The 16,884-nt window shown below is 32.6% G+C and overlaps 1 protein-coding gene across 3 annotated transcripts in view; it reads left to right on the forward strand.

Moving 5' to 3' along the window:
- Window positions 1-16,188, forward strand: part of LOC127726311 (transcriptional regulator ATRX-like) — a 64,048-nt gene extending 47,860 nt beyond the window's left edge. Inside the window, exons 22-31 of one of the 3 annotated variants that reach the window (XM_052233625.1) lie at window positions 1,558-1,622; window positions 2,128-2,284; window positions 3,670-3,844; window positions 4,848-4,966; window positions 6,771-6,948; window positions 9,722-9,907; window positions 10,806-10,989; window positions 12,374-12,495; window positions 13,124-13,228; window positions 13,979-16,188. In XM_052233625.1, the coding sequence (XP_052089585.1) occupies window positions 1,558-1,622; window positions 2,128-2,284; window positions 3,670-3,844; window positions 4,848-4,966; window positions 6,771-6,948; window positions 9,722-9,907; window positions 10,806-10,989; window positions 12,374-12,495; window positions 13,124-13,228; window positions 13,979-14,215 (1,528 nt within the window). In that variant the 3' untranslated portion in view covers window positions 14,216-16,188. Of the gene's footprint in view, window positions 1-1,557; window positions 1,623-2,127; window positions 2,285-3,669; window positions 3,845-4,847; window positions 4,967-6,770; window positions 6,949-9,721; window positions 9,908-10,805; window positions 10,990-12,373; window positions 12,496-12,808; window positions 12,862-13,018; window positions 13,082-13,123; window positions 13,229-13,978 lie in introns of those variants that run through there. The other 2 variants (XM_052233627.1, XM_052233628.1) reach the window with 2 other exon arrangements.
- Window positions 16,189-16,884: the final 696 nt, after the last annotated feature.

The following is a 16,884-nucleotide window of genomic DNA, read 5'->3' on the forward strand; positions in this document are numbered from 1 at the left end:
GTTTTAGTTAAAAAAGAGGATGGAAACTTTTTCTGTCAGGTGGAAAAAATAAGTCAACTGAAAGAAAGTTTCCGTGAAACAGATTTAGACCAAACTAAGAAAGAACATGAGAATGAAAAACAGGTAACTCAAGACACACAAAAAGATTGGAGAAAAAGGAAGAAAAGAGCAGAAGAGGACACAGAAAGAGAAAAGAACAGAAGAGGACACATAAAGAAAAAAAAAGAACAGAAGAGGATACAGAAAGAAAGACAAAAAGAGACGAACCAATAATACAGTGAAGTTGTTGGACAAAGAAAACATTGAAAATTTTATAAACAGTTTATTTATTATATTGAAAGACACAAAACTACAAAATTGTTGACATTATTTATATGTATATTGTTTTATATATCATTGGTACACTTTTATTATTATACGTGTCAAGAATTGTGATATATTCGTGATCTAGTCAACATTGACAAAAACAAATTTTCTTAATTTTAATATTCTATTGAGATAGCAGGTGCTTGATTAGATTTTGTTTAATTGTATCTAATGATTTAATATTTCGCAATTATTTAAATTTGAGACGAAATTCTATTTTGACGGAGGGCAGTGTTGTAAACATTCAATAACGCGGTTTTACCTTTGTGTTAACGTAACGTCGTTCCCGGCAAAATTGGCAGTTGCCGATTTAGCGTTACGAAATTCCGCCAACATGTGGCATTCGAATAACATCTTTGTTTTCTAACTTGTTATTAATCCTACATTTCTTTAGTTACTTGTATTTATATGCTTTATACATGTATTGATAAATCGGTGTCGAGACGTATGAAATCGTGAGTGCTTTCTTTATAATCCAATATTTACGTATGTATTGACAGTGATTTATATGATTAACCTTGACCAGTAGCGACCTATTTTCTTACGCGCAAGGATAAGGCGTGATAAGTATTATAAAAAGGGGATTTTCCAAATAGCAAAACGAATTTGAACTCATCTTTACAGAAACTTAATAGGTAAATACTTCACGCACGAAAATCACAGAAAACCGTTAAACATATTGTACTTTCATTCTTTGTAGTAATTTATAGTAATAATAATAATTTCTATTTCTTGAAATAGTAGTTTAGTTGTTATTTTATTTAGAAAACCTGGCTAATGTATTTCTAAAAGCTATTGAATAGAATAAATATCTACAGACTAAAGGTATTGTAAGAAAGATTGAGAACAATCTTTACAATGTCCAATCAAATTTAAATATAATGTATACAAGTTTAAATCCTCTTTTTTATGTTGTTTTCAGATGTCAATCTTAATTACAATGCTTGAGCAAACATTGATACAAACAAAGCAAGCAAGCCAAACAAACCTTTGCCTTGCTAGCATTATGAAAAGAGCTGTAAACATAAAATTCAACCATGATCAGTAAAGCAGTGAATCCATTTCAGCATGTGCACTCGTTTTGAGGATATTATGTTACTATGATAAACATGTGTTTATGTTAATTATTTTGATCCATGATATACACATGTGTGTGTGTTTATACTTATATATAAATCATTTCCATTACAGAGAATCATTTGCTGGAGAAATTGTGAAGAAGTGGAAAACAAGATCCAGAGGAGAATACAATGATGGTTTGTTTTATTTTGTTTTTGATAGAAAGTAAACACATGCCAAGCATCTTTTCTTATAAAATAGATATTTTGTTTGGATTGAAGAGTAATATAAGGAAGCCCAGATATTTTCTGAATTCCACTTTCCAGAAATTAAAAAAAAGATTTCTGATATTTATATCACAACCTTTACAAATTACTAAGTCTCAGACTAGCGTGTTTATCTTATTTTCTATTGACAAAAGTAGCAGTATCTTCTTTAAAGTAAGTGACAATTTTCACAGTTATAATCCCACTGGACATTAAGCAAGCATCAATCAATCAATCAATCGCAGGATTAATATTACATCCGCCATGGTAGAGTTGGTAGTAGATTCTTCTTGTCCATCCACACTGAAAACTCAACTTCTGATTTTATTGTTGGTCATGTTCAGATTGCTTTGCAGCCATTTGCTGTTTGCCTTTATTTTGAGATATCCCTTTTGCTATTGTTTTAGATTTTGAAAGAATATTTTTCCCTTTGTAGATGATTTTGAGAGATTGGACAAAATAGAGACGCCATTTTCTACTGGCTGGTGGGCTGACTATGTTAAGGAGGAAGATCAGTTTAAAATGGAACTTGGCGGGAAACTTATGTTGTTGTTTGAAATACTGAGAATGTGTGAAGAGATTGGTGATAAAGTGTAAGTATTGTAATACCCTGCTTACAAGGGACAATACAAAGGGTAGGTCAAGGATCTTATCACCTCAAAAAGGTCCAAACTTGGTTACTATTTATACATTCAAAAAAGAAAAATGGGTAAGGCTTCCTTAAATGCACCTTTGGTTAAGTTTTGGACGTGCAAGCATGTTTTTTTGAGGTAAAGATTCCATGAAATGCAATCAAAACCCTATGGTACTGACTTGATATCTATATCTTCCAAGGTTTATCACTACCTTTGATAGTTAAAACAAAATAGTGCAGTGAAGTGATTATTATTTAGATCCTATCCAGTCAATGTCATGCAACTTATTGATGATTTGTTATACTTTGATCTTTAAGATACAATATGATGTGTATTTGAATTACCATACTTGTCAAGAAAGCATTTTTATGCCCCCGCCGTAGCAAAGCGGGCATTATGTGTTAGCGTTTGTCCCCAAAATTGGTTTCCGTTCTCTAATTTTAGTTTGCCTCAACCAAATGTTATAAAACTTATACACAATGCTTATTACCACAAAACACAGATCAAGTTTGAAATTGGGTGGCGTCACTTATACCGTTCATGAGTTATGCCCCTTTATAAACATAAAAATTGCTGAATTTTTCGTTTCTGTTTTCTAACTTTAGTTTGCCTAAACCAAATGTTATAAAACTTATACACAATGCTTATCACCACAAAACACAGATCAAGTTTGAAATTGGGTGGCGTCACTTTTACCGTTCTTGAGTTATGCCCCTGTATAAATGGAAAAATTGCTAAATCTGTTGTTTCCGTTCTCTAACTTTAGTTTGCCTGAACCAAATGTTATGAATCTTGTTCTCAATGCTTATGATCACAAAACAGTCTTAACAACGTGAATCCTGCATCTGTATGTGGAAGTTGATGAAAGGGTACACAACATGTAGAAATATATGTCATTAACTTTAAAAGAAAAGAAAATGTGAATAATTAGTACATTGACTCATGCATATTTTCGAGCGGGGAAATCTGTGGCCCATAGACACATTCCTCCATTTATTTTATTAAAAATTACGTAAGTAATGCATGGTGTATGAATCTGTTATAAGAATAAGTTCAACTACAAATGTACAATCATGAACAAAGTTAGATAACTCCAACTCATTCTCAATTTTTCATTTGCCTAGCAAAATACAATTCAATGTTTTATTTAAAAATTCACAAACTTGCAAAATGAAAGCAATCTACCCTTAAGTGCTCACAAGCACTTCGATTGTCAAAATATCATATATGTGTGTATTTAGGACTCATATTGTGATTTATCATTAAGGTAAAGACTGTCCATATATGACTTGCTCAATAGTTTGTATGCCACTAGTAGACATAGATAATTATTATAATTATAGGTTAATATTTAGTCAAAGTCTGCTATCCCTAGACCTTATAGAGGCCTATTTAGATCATGTAGACTCTCAATATGATGAATTACTAAACAATAAAGATAAAGAAAAGAAGGAGGAGGATAAAGAAAAAGATGACAAGAAAGAAGAAGAAAAGGATAAACCTGAAAGTGCCAATACAGTGAGTTTTAACCAAACAGTGTTTAAGTCAATCTTTCATTGTTATTCCATGGCTTGGCCAAAACTTGGGGTCGTTTTTTATGCCCCCGCCGTAGCAGAGGGGGCATCAAGTTTTACCCTTGTCCGTCTGTATGTCCAAAAGTTGGTTTCCGTTCTCTAAATTTAGATTGCCTCAACCAAATGTTATGAAACTTATACACAATGCTTATTACCACAAAACACAGATCAAGTTTGAATTTTGGTGGCGTCACTTTTACCGTTTTAAATTATGCCCCTTTACAAATGGAAAAATTGCTGAATTTTTTGTTTCCGTTCTCTAACTTAAGTTTGCCTCAAATGCTATGAAACTTATACACAATGCTTATTACTACAAAATACAGATCAAGTACAAATTTGGGTAGCGTCACTATTACCATTTTTTCAGTTATGTCCTTTTATAACTTTATATGATAGACAAGCGGGGGCATCATCTGTGTCCCATGGACACACTCCCCATTTATTTTTTATGACCTCAACAACCCATAAATGCTAATTAATAGGAGCAAATTTGACCAGCCTTGATTGATATATTTGTTCGATTGCCATAAGAAAAACTCCACTGCCATTGACAAAAAAGGCTTTCCTGTATGAAATTTCAAACTTCTGATGATGATTGGTGAACCAGTTGAAACCGACTATAAAAAGAAAGGTTCTTTTATAGTACTTCCTGATTGTTACAATTTGCTTCTGATTAGCTCGTCTATATGGCCACAAGATTGAAGTTAGTCTTGAGGAGAAATCTATCTCTGAACAAATCAAAGAAGGATTATTTAATGGAAGATATACCTCTGATCTAAAATTGATGGGTGGTGGTATTTTAGAAAGATAGCCTGAACAGATAAATTGAAATTTATGCACGTTGGGATAAAATAGAAAAAAAATGCCCTACAACTCCCCATACATTTATATCTGGAACAGCCCTATTGCATTTTCTTTTATATTTATATTTTTGTTACTATATTTAGGATGAGATGTTTGGAAAGACATGGTTGAAAGGTCAGGATTATCTGAGGATGGATGGTTCAACATCAGCTCCTTTGAGGGCTGATATGGCAAAAAACTTCAATAATCCAGACAATTATAGGTATTAATATGATTAAATGAACTAAAAATTAATAAGACAACAAAATGAGTTATCATAAGTATAGAGAGACATCAACGGATCTCTGAAAAACTATCGAGGAAACTTTTATTCCAAACATCCAATTCAACCATCAATGTTGGTTTTTTTTTGGTTGCAAAAATCAAACGAGGCACATTCAGTTTCGCTAAACAGAGATTTATTTTCTGAAACCACTGACAGGAAATTCTTGAGAAAAAAAACTTGTTTGACATATCTTGATCTATATAGAGATATAAGCTATTTTAAACTTTAAGATGGCAAATGAAACTTTTTATAAGAAATTATCAGACAATTAAAACATCATTGATAATTGTCTTGGAAGAAAGTCTTGCACTTTTTATACGATCGTATATTGGTATGACGTTGGCGTCGTCGTCGTCGTCTGAAGACACATTGATTTTCGCACTCTAACTTTAGTTTAAGTGAATGGATCTCTATGAAATTTTACCATAAGGTTCAATACCACAAAAGGAAGGTGGGGATTGATTTTGGGGGTTATGGTACCAACAGTTAAGGAATAAGGGGCCAAAAATAAGCATTTTTGTAACTTCCAGACATAACTTGTGTGTTAGTGTATGGATCTCTCTGAAATTGTACTGCAAGGTACCATACCACAAAGGGAAGGTTAGGATTGATTTTGGGGGTAATTGCCTCAAAATTTTAGGAATAAGGGGCCATAAAGGGGCAAAAAAACAAGCATTTTTCTAGTTTCAGGACAATAACTTGTGTGTAAGTGTATGGATCTTTATGAAATTGTAATACAAGGTTCCATACCACAAAGGGAAAGCTGGGTTTGAGTTTGGGGGTAATTGCCCTAAACGTTTAGGAATTTGGGGCCAAAAAGTGGCAGAAAAACAAGACTTTTTCTAGTTCCAAGACAATAACTTATGTTCAAGTGTATGGATCTCTCTGAAATTGTACTGCAAGGTACCATACCTCAAAGGGAAGGCTGTGATTGAGTTTGGGGGTGATGAATCATAAGGGGGTTCAAAATATTTGGGGGGGGGGGATTTTTTTTCCTTTTTTTTCTTTAAAATTTTCCATTTTAAATTGGTTAAATCTGATTTATATATAAAAGCAAATAATAATGATATGGTTTGAATAGGTTAATTTAAAATTTTTAAGTTCTTAGACCACATTCATTCTGTGTCAGAGACCTATGCTGTGTCAAATATTTAATTACAATCCAAATTCAACAGTGCTGTATCAAGCTTGAATGTTGTGTCCATACTTGCCCCAACTGTTCAGGGTTCGACCTCTGCAGTCGTATCAAGCTGCGCCCCAGCAGAGCATTTTATTTTCATCTATTGAAAAAAAAGAATTGACCTAGAGGGTAAAAACAGACCCATCAAGGTTCGGGGAAACCAACAATCTTTTTGCATGGCTGAAGTAGTACATTTCTTCAGATATGCAGGCAAGACATTACTGCATGTGCATTCTTGTTTTTAAAAAAGATAGTATCCATGAGTTTATTGATTGGTAAATATATTAGGCAGAAACCAAATTACATTTCCATATCAATAACATAGTAAAGTTAAAAAATAAATGAACAAAAGAAGACAAGACATCTTAAACAGAATTCAACAATGAAACCAAGACATCTTAAACAGAATTCAACAATGAAACCAGAAGTTTAAAGTCAGTACAAAAATTGAGAACAACACAAACATCAAAAAAACAATTTTGAAATTTTTTTCCAATAAAAACATTTCTTCTGATATACAGATGGCTGTTCCTTGTTCAATTTGAAGTGTTTGTTTTGTAGGCTAAGACTGTTTTTGATATCTACAAAAGCTGGAGGACTTGGTATAAATCTTGTAGCTGCCAATCGTGTTATTATTTTTGATGCATCGTGGAATCCATCACATGATGTCCAGTCTATATTTAGAGTTTACAGATTTGGTCAGACAAAACCAGTTTATGTTTATAGATTCCTTGCACAGGTCAGTAAATACAAATACATTAAATGAGTTTTGTTCATGTTCGAATTCTTTTAGCTACATTGCTTTAAGTGTCGATATGAGCTTTTCTTATCAACTTGTGTCAGCTTGTGTTAAATTCACTGTCAATACAGCTTTTATAGCTTTTATTCTACCTCTGCCCTGTGAAACCACCCAATTGATTTGTTAGTTAGCATTTAAGCCTTTAATATGAATGTTCGTGGATTTTATTCCTTACTTGGTCAAACCAGAGACTTTAGTTTTATATTTTCTGCTTCTCATTTAGAAATGAAAGCAAAGACTAGTCATGCATAGAGTTGGAAAAATTTGTCTAGGTTGGGTAACTTATCTTTTTCCAGACTTTATCCCTTTGATTTAAAATAATTTTTATGCCCACGCCGTAGCGGAGAGGGCATTAAGATTTACCCTTGTACGTCCGTATGTACGTCCAAAAATTGGTTTCCGTTCTCTAACTTTAGTTTGCCTCAACCAAATGTTATGAATCTTATACACAATGCTTATTACCACAAAACACAGATCAAGTTTGAATTTGGGTAGCGTCACTTTTACGGTTCTAGAGTTATGACCCTTTACAAATGGAAAAATTGCTGAATTATTTGTTTCTGTTCTCTAACTTAAGTTTGCCTCAACCAAATGTTATGAAACTTATACAGAATGCTTATTAGTCCCCCTACCGACGAAGTCGAAGGGGACTTTAGGTTTGCACTCCGTCCGTCTGTCCATCCGTCAGTCCAGCAAATCAGTTTTCCACACTTTTTTTCTTCGTGCTGGAAGATATTGATTTGATATTTGGTGTATTGTAATATCATGACAAGTTACAGATCAGTTTCGAATTTTATTCCGGTCTGATGATTTTATGCAGAGTTATGATCCTTGGACTTAGAAAATTCACTCCAATAATCAGTTTTCCGCACTTTTTTTCGTCATGCTTGAAGATATTGATTTGATGATTGGTATATAGTTTTATCATGACAACTTACAGATCAAGTTTGAATTTTGTTCTTGTCTGATGATTTTGTGCAGAGTTATGGTCCTTGGACTTAGAAAATTCACTCAAAAAATAAGTTTTCCACACTTTTTTTTTGTCATGCTTGAAGATATTGACTTGAAATTTGTTATATAGTTTACACTATGACAAGTTATAGAATGATCAAATTAGCATTTTGTTCCAGTACAATGAATTGTTAATGCAATACTCTCAGAATGCTTGTTACCACATAACTCAGATCAAGTACAAATTTGTGTAGCATCACTTTTACAGTTCTTGAGTTATGTCCCTTTATAACGTTATATGCAAGCGTGGGCATCATCTGTGTCCCATGGACACATTCCCCATTTATTTAAATCCAACTTAATAGCATGTTAAATAGTTTAGTACAAAGCAAGGTATATTCTTATGACATGCATTGGTCCTGAATATGGGTGTAATAAATGCTATAATGAACAAAATTTCCTAATTTTAGAACATGTTCAAAATTTTATTGAAAAGTCCAACAGATTTCTGGTACCTTCATAAAGTGTTAATGATACTAGCACAAAACCATCATCATCATCATACAAACCTAAGTCATCATCACAGAATGATATGATTTCCCAATCTTTGCTTCTTCTTTCTTTTCTTTTAATTTATAGTTTGTATAATATCCAATAAAGTTGTTCATTTAACATGCATGTTCATAATATTGTTATTATATATATATAATCATATTGTATTATGGAGAAGATTTAATAATGAAATTGAGAATGGAAATGGGGAATGTGTTAAAGAGGCAACAACCCGTCCAAAGAGCAGAAAACAGCCCAAGGCCACCAATGGGTCTTCAACACAGCAAGAAAATCCAGCACCCGGAGGCAGGCCTCAGCTGGCCCCTAAACAAAAATGTGTACAATTTACTGTGTCTCCTCTATTTTGCTTTGATTAAGCAAATAAACTATGTTCAAACTGATAAATGCTGATGCACAGTAATCACAAATTAATCAGTCAATCTGTCCCTTATTGCATGGAGAACTGTTTTTATATGCCTGTTTACGGGACGTATTATGGTATACCTTTGTCCGTCGTCAACATGTCGGACAATAACTCAAAAACCCTTTAATCAATTTGCATGAAAACTTTAGTGAATAGTTTATATCTATTGATGTAAGCTCCTTTTTCAATTATTATAAATTTTAGATTTTATTTTTCCGAGTTGTGGGTTTTTTTCATTAAAAAAGGGGGATTTTCTAGTTTTCGGACAATAACTCAAAAATGCTTTGAGCAGTTTTCATGAAAGTTTGGTGAATTGTTTATATCTATTGACTTAAGCTCCCTTTCGATTTTTATAAATTTTAGATTTTACGTTTCCGAGTTGTGGGACTTTATTCATAAAAAAGGGGGGATTTTCCAGTTTTCAGACAGTAACTCAAAAAGAGCTCATGAAACTTTGTTTACTGGTTTATATCTATTAAAATAACCTCCCTTTAGTTTTTATAAATTTCTGATATGACATTGAGGAGTTATGGAACTTTATCTGTTGAAAAAGCGACGGGCGTATCATGTGCTCATGGCGCAGCTCTTTATTACAGCATTTTAAGCATTGGTTTAACCTATGCGAGTATGTGTTGGCATGAGAAATGTCAATTGTTATCAGACACCGAATTTGTGTTTGTGTTTAACAGTTAATAAAGTAATGTCAAAACAAAAACAAAAATATGTGCATTACCCCTTTTGTATCCATCAATTCATTAATTTCTATTTTGTGTTTGCTAATTTCAGGGTACAATGGAAGAAAAAATCTATGAAAGACAGGTAACAAAGCAGTCTTTATCCCAGCGTGTGATCGACGAGCATCAGATTGATAGACATTTTGATTCTAATGATCTTAGAGAATTATACATCTTCAAACCAGACAGACTAGACGATCCTAACCGTACAGAAAGACCAACACCAGCACTGCCAAAGGTAAATAGTGTTGGAAAAATTACCTTTCTCTCTACTCCTTAAAAATCATATATATGACATAACTAAAGGTCTGGAAGTTTAATTTTACACAAGTTTTGTCATTTTATAAAACTGAAAAAGTTGTTGTATTGTGTTTCAAATTCTCCTGTTATTGTTTAGGATGACCCTGTAAAAACAATCCTCAATGTAGATGTAGTAATAACTGTATCTGTGTTAACTATTTACAGCTCTTCTATAAAAGCATGCAAAGCAAACCTTTGATCAACTTGCTTGCTAGGTTTGCTTGGATGTTTGCAAACAATAGGTAGGCGGAGCCTTTCAGTCTGTTTTGTATATACTGGAATTTGATTAGACAATAAAAATTGACATGCAATGAAGGTAATGTTTATTGTCCAATCAAATTCCAGTATATAGTAAACAGACTGAAACAGACTACCTACCTTTTGTTTACAAACATCCAAACAAACATAGCAAGCAAGTTGATCAAAGGTTTGCTTTGCATGCTTTTATAGAAGAGCTGTAATCTTTTAATTTCAGAATCGGCTGATTGAAATGACAGGAAATGCTGTTATTCATAATAAATATCTTTTGCCTGGACAAAATATATATATGTTGGAGGAATTTTAAAATTTAATAAATATTGAATTCCAATACAGTTTTATATATATGTTCAGTCTGTAAAAAATGTGATATGGTAAATGCTTTTCTTAATGTGTAAAACATCAATATAAATATGATTGTTTTATGTCTTGAAATTTGGCCATCTTCTATCAATTTATTTCTATTTAAAATTAAGTGTGTTCTTTTGATGTTTTGACTTTCATAGACCTGTCAACAGTAGCTTTACATTATTTTTAGGTTTGATAATAATAAGCCTATTAATTCCTTACCGTTTCAGGACACACTATTGGCAGAATTATTGACCAATAAGAAAGATTGGATAGTAGGTTATCACGAGCATGATTCATTGCTTGAGAACAAGATTGATCAGGAGTTATCTGAAGAGGAAAGGAAAGCTGCCTGGGAGGAGTTTGAGAATGAAAAGAAAGGCCTTATCAACACAGTACAACAGAGAGTCATGGGTAATCTATCTTACAATTTTTCCTGCTAACAGGTTTTAACATAGGTATTTGTTGGATCTGTTTAAATTTAAATGCCCTTCAAGTCTCTGTCCTTGTGTTGGACGATGATGATAATGGATGGCTGTTTGACGTCAAGTTGCAAAGGAGTAGGTTCGATAAGGCCCTAAAATGGCCCCTAATTCTAGCTGAAATTTGAAATTAGGATTTATTGACCAATGTCACAAGGAATAATAGGTAATATGATGACTAGATTGGAAACACGTCTTTTTGTTGAAGATTTATGTGTTTGCGTTCTATTCATGGCGTCACAAATAGCACTCATTTTGATTTTACGTGAAAATTCAATGAAAACAGGGAAATTTACGTTGATTTTTTGGAGAGGAAACATATAGCGCATGCGTCGACAACAAAGATATTTAAACCTAATGTTTGTTATGACATTTTACATATCTGACTTGAATACTTTGTTTGTCGACGCCTGCGCTCTATGTTTCCTAGGTCTTAATTTGGTTGAAATCCGGATGATTTTGTCCAATTTCGCAAAAATCTCTATTTCTAACCTATTTGGGATGTCAAAATTAATGCTTAAAAATAAAACTCTGGCAAAAATAGTTCAATATTACTTTCTCACATGTCTTTTCATCAACTTAAAACACATTTTATCCTGAAACATTGAACTTAATATTCGGGGCCAAATTTGGCCCATACAAATTTGGCCCATACTGAACTTACTCCTTTAATGCATTTTCAGGATGAGAACATATTAATGTGATACGATTATGAACCCTTCTTTGTACTATACTGACACATTGAGATGGGTTTTTAACGTGCTAGTTCACAAGGTAACCCTGTAGATGCAATTCTAACTCTAACTAAGCCATTGTTAACATCTTACTAATGTAACTATATCAACCACAAGACTGATATTGATTTTCTGTCCAATCAAATCTTTGTATATTATTAAACAGCTTGGTACTCCACCTATCTATTGTATTCTGTCAATCTAAATTACAATGCTTGGGAAATATCCAAACAAAAGTTTGCAAGCCAGCCATTTAGACTTTAGTTCAACATGAAAATGTATAATAGCTCTAAAAGTAATATTTAAAATTGGGGTTATCTTCCTTAGTCCATAATTGTTGTTAAACCAACTACAATTAGGGACACAGATTGATATCCAATTCAGGCTTCCAAATCTTAATACAATGCTGTTGATTTTTTAGTTCTTATTGCAAAATGAATGCAATAATAATGGTACGTGCTCACAAGCCTTTTGATTATTTTTATACCATGCTATGTGTGTCCCTGGTTTTTCGCTAATTAGATATTGACAGGTACTTGTCAGATTTATCAAAAATTGTATGATCTGTTTTATTTTTTGTAGGAATGCCAAATCCAAACTTCCACTATCAATTTGGTGCTCCAGGTATGCCTGGAATGGGAGGAATGTCTCCACAGCTGAACCAAGAAAACCTTCTAAGAATTGTCCAGGAAATGAAGTCTAAGGTAAGGAAGATTAACCAAAGTCTGGTGGAAAGTTTTGTCTTGTTGAAATAATCTTAAATTTTATCATTGACTTCAAGAGTGATCTACAAGACCTGTTTGTTTTGTAGTTCTCAAACATACCACAGGAACAGTTACCGGTCAATAATCAATCATAATTATCATAGCTAGTATTTATTGATATCAGTACTATTAACAAATTATGTGTTTTGTCGTTCCCACACTTACCACAGGAACAGTTACCAGTCAATAATCATAATTATCATAGCTAGTATTTATTAATATCAGTACTATTAACAAATTGTGTGATTTGTAGTTCCCACACTTACCACAGGAACAGTTACCGGTCAATAATCAATCATAATTATCATAGCTAGTACTTATTGATATCAGTACTATTAACAAATTATGTGTTTTGTAGTTCCCACACTTACCACAGGAACAGTTAACGGTCAATAATCAATCATAATTATCATAGCTAGTATTTATTAATATCAGTACTATTAACAAATTGTGTGATTTGTAGTTCCCACACTTACCACAGGAACAGTTACCGGTCAATAATCAATCATAATTATCATAGCTAGTATTTATTGATATCAGTACTATTAACAAATTATGTGTTTTGTAGTTCCCACACTTACCACAGGAACAGTTGACCATGCAGGTACAGAATGTGATACGAAACATGATCTCACGGCAAATACAACAACAACAATGGGAACAACGCAGACAGGTAAATATATACTCCTCTTATGAAACATCTATTTGACTGCAATATTTGCAGCTATTTATTGGAACCATGTCAAATTTTATTGATTTAGAGCTCTTTTCCTATTCCATGTTGATATAAAAAATTTCAGTCATATCTTGAATTTATTCACAATATACTAATGAAGATTAGCAATGGCTTTGTTTGCTGATTGTTAACATCCATTGATTGACCTCCTCATCTTTATTTTTGTCTAGCCTTGACAAGAGTCAAAAAGCAAGACTAAGGTATGCTGTTTATAGCAGTGGCATCAACAATTTGTTAAAAGTTTGTGGTTAGGTCAGTTTAAGGGGAACTACTTATGGTACATCAATAATGTGTGGTGTGCAGTTGAAGCAGCATTGGCACATCTCATTTCCATGGAGATTATTTGGCCCTGCTCCCTCAGCCATGGTCTATTGACTTTGAAACTTTTACATAGTCTACATGTTAAAGTTTGTGGTTAGGTCAATTTAAGGGGAAACACTTATGACAAGTCAACAATACATACAGGCCAGACATATCAACAAGTGTCAACAGTATATAAGTATTTTGTTTTGTGTTCATTAATGTACACCTCATATTTCTTGTTTTATTATCCATGTGTTATATGTTTACAGTTAAGAGCAGAGCGAACATTAGATTTCTCTTCTTTTATCTATGTGTCATATGTTTACAGTAAGGGCAGAGAACTTCAGATTTTTCTTCTTTTATCCATGTGTTATATGTTTACAGTTAGAGCATAGAGAACTTCAGCAACAACAACAGTTACAACAGCTGCAGAATCGTATCATGATGCAGCAGAACCAATTGAGAATGCAACAACAAGCGCCAGGACGAGGCATGAACATGCCACTCAGTGGAATCCAACCACCAACATCATCAGCATCCTCATCACGATCATTGTTAGCAAGCACATTAATGAATGGGAATTCACAAAATCAACCAAGTACTTCAAAGAAGAAGAGTTGATGGCGGTGAACCATAGCTCTCTGACTATAATTGCTGTAAATTGACATTGGACAGTAAATGGTGTGATTTGGGTGTAGATTGTTGAGTGATGTGATGAAATAAGTTCAACAAGCTACTAGATTGTACTTGGAAAACTTTAATGTGTCTCAGTGTACAAATTTTAAGATTGCAAACGAGAATTGATCGTTGGCACAAATCATTGTTCATTTTCATCATGAATGTTATAGAGGCCATCTGACATTATGCTTCTGTCAAGTATCAGTTGTATTGTGATCAACTGTGTTAATGTAATGTTTGTGCTTTTAATATGCTAAATAATGTTCAAAATAAAAGGAGGGGGAACCTCATTGATATTGTACAATTCTATTTCATAAATAATACCAGATTTTCCATATCTGTATTGTGATTTAAAGCTGTTTTAATTTGTGAGGTGTACTTGATTTATCAATGAGAGTTTTATAAGGTAGCAGTTATTTTTTTTTTTAAATGTCTTCAGTTGTTAATTTAAGACAAACATACAAATTGGTATTCAATGAAAAAAGTGTTAAAGATGAAATAGAATATTTGTCTATCAGTACATGTAAAATGAAATAATCTGTTAATCTGAATGTAAATAATTGGTGAAATTTACAGTTTACATTTGTTTATGTCTTCCATGATCATACATGTGATAATGATGGAATGTAAACATGTTCACTGTAAAGTCTTAAGATTCATTGGCAAAGCAAAGTTCTGATTTCTTATAAAAGATTCTGGCATCGCCACAGACATATGTCAGTATTGAAGGATGTTTGTTAATTTTTGGTCAAATGTTTTTGTATAGAAAGGCTGGTATTGGCCAAGTTTTGGGTATGTTTTTGTTGTGGGCGGGTGCTGCAGATAGACAGAACTACATTTTTCGTGTCCAAAAACAACTTCCTTTCACCCTGAAATTAGACTTTTAATTTATATAAAAAAAACGAGACGTGGTATGATTGCCAATGAGACATCTATCCACCATAGTCCAAATGACATGGATGTAAGCATTATGTTCTTTGTACCCCCCTTAACCTACGGGATATGTATTGGGGTGGGAAACTGATGACTAACAATCTATTAATTAAATTATTCCTTTGATTATTTAAATAAACAAACATTTTTACACTCCTTTATGGTGTGCTAATTTTTAGTTAGTTTCTATTTAATTTTTATTTTTGTGTCTTTTTATTACCATTGTAAAGCTTGATGCTTTATATAAAGTGTGGTGCTTCATTATGTACATAGTATTTAATATTGTAAAGTTATAATTAACTGGTACCTTGTCCCATTGTATACCAGTATAATGTCAAATTATCAACATTTCAAACACTATGGACCCTTTATTTTAAGTGAGTCAATATAAAGGACCGAAATCATTTTCAAAACCTTGGGTCTTTCTAATGTAACCATGGTTACAGAATCAATCCATTGTTATAGGCTTAGAATGTTATAATATGATGTGTCTGTCCGTCATGTCTTTTGTTTTGTTTTTCTTTTCATTTCTTTGTTTCCATTCTTGTAGTATACACTTTAAAATTTTAAATTCTGATGTAGAAAATTACAAAAACTTGATGGTAAATTTGACCTCAAAAATATTTATTTTTCATATTGAAATTGGTGTTAAATGGTTATAATAACTTAATTATGGAGACAACTTTAAAAAAAAATTGGATTGTTGGTGAAACAAATAAGATCCTGAATATTTTTGGACAGATATTTCTTTGGTTATATCAATATTACTTAACTTTTTATTTAGTGCTAAAACATGGACAACAAATACACTTTGTTTTGTATCACCTGTTTTATTTTATAATTTTGAGAAATAAACCCGATCTACTTGAGATGTTTCTTGTTATGATGGGGTAACTTGGTTATTTTCTGTAGTAGTCTTTACTCATTGTGTTAATAAAATGGAATATTTAACTATCTTGTCATTAAAACAGAAGTATCCATCATGTTTTCTTTCATTATAATGCCACTTTATATCAAAATGTTACATTAACATGCCTCATTATTGTCCCCGCACAACACGTTGCAGGGGGACATAGAAATACCGGGTGTTTGTCCGTCCAGTCTTGTTAGCGCTCTCACATGTACAATTCTTGCCAGATTTTTATAAAACCTATTTCATAACTTTATATCAGCTATGTCTTGGACAAGTTCTAAAATCAATGTTGATGAACTATTTTAAAAGAGTTATGCCCCTTGGAAACATTAATTACATGCAAAATTACATCGTTAGCGCTCTCATGTGTACAATTCTTGCCAGATTTTTATGAAACTTTAATATATCATAGGTTTATATCAGCAATGTCTTTGACGAATTCGAAAATCAGTGCCAATCAATTATTTTTAAAAGAGTTGTGCCCCTTAGAAATATTAATTATATTAAAAATTGCCTTATGAACGCTCTAATGTGTACAATTCTTGCCAGATTTTTATGAAATTTATATCAAAGGTTTATATCATCAATGTCTCAAGACAAATTTAAAAATCAGTGCCGATCAATTGTTTTTATACGACCGCAAAAATTGAAAATTTTTTGGTCGTATATTGGTATGACGTTGGCGTCGGCGTCGTCCGAAGACACATTGGTTTTCGCACTATAACTTTAGTTTAAGTGAATGGATCTCCATGAAATTTTACCATAA

The sequence above is a fragment of the Mytilus californianus genome, unplaced genomic scaffold (assembly GCF_021869535.1).
Source record: "Mytilus californianus isolate M0D057914Y unplaced genomic scaffold, xbMytCali1.0.p SCAF_17, whole genome shotgun sequence".
Lineage (NCBI taxonomy): Eukaryota > Metazoa > Mollusca > Bivalvia > Mytilida > Mytilidae > Mytilus > Mytilus californianus.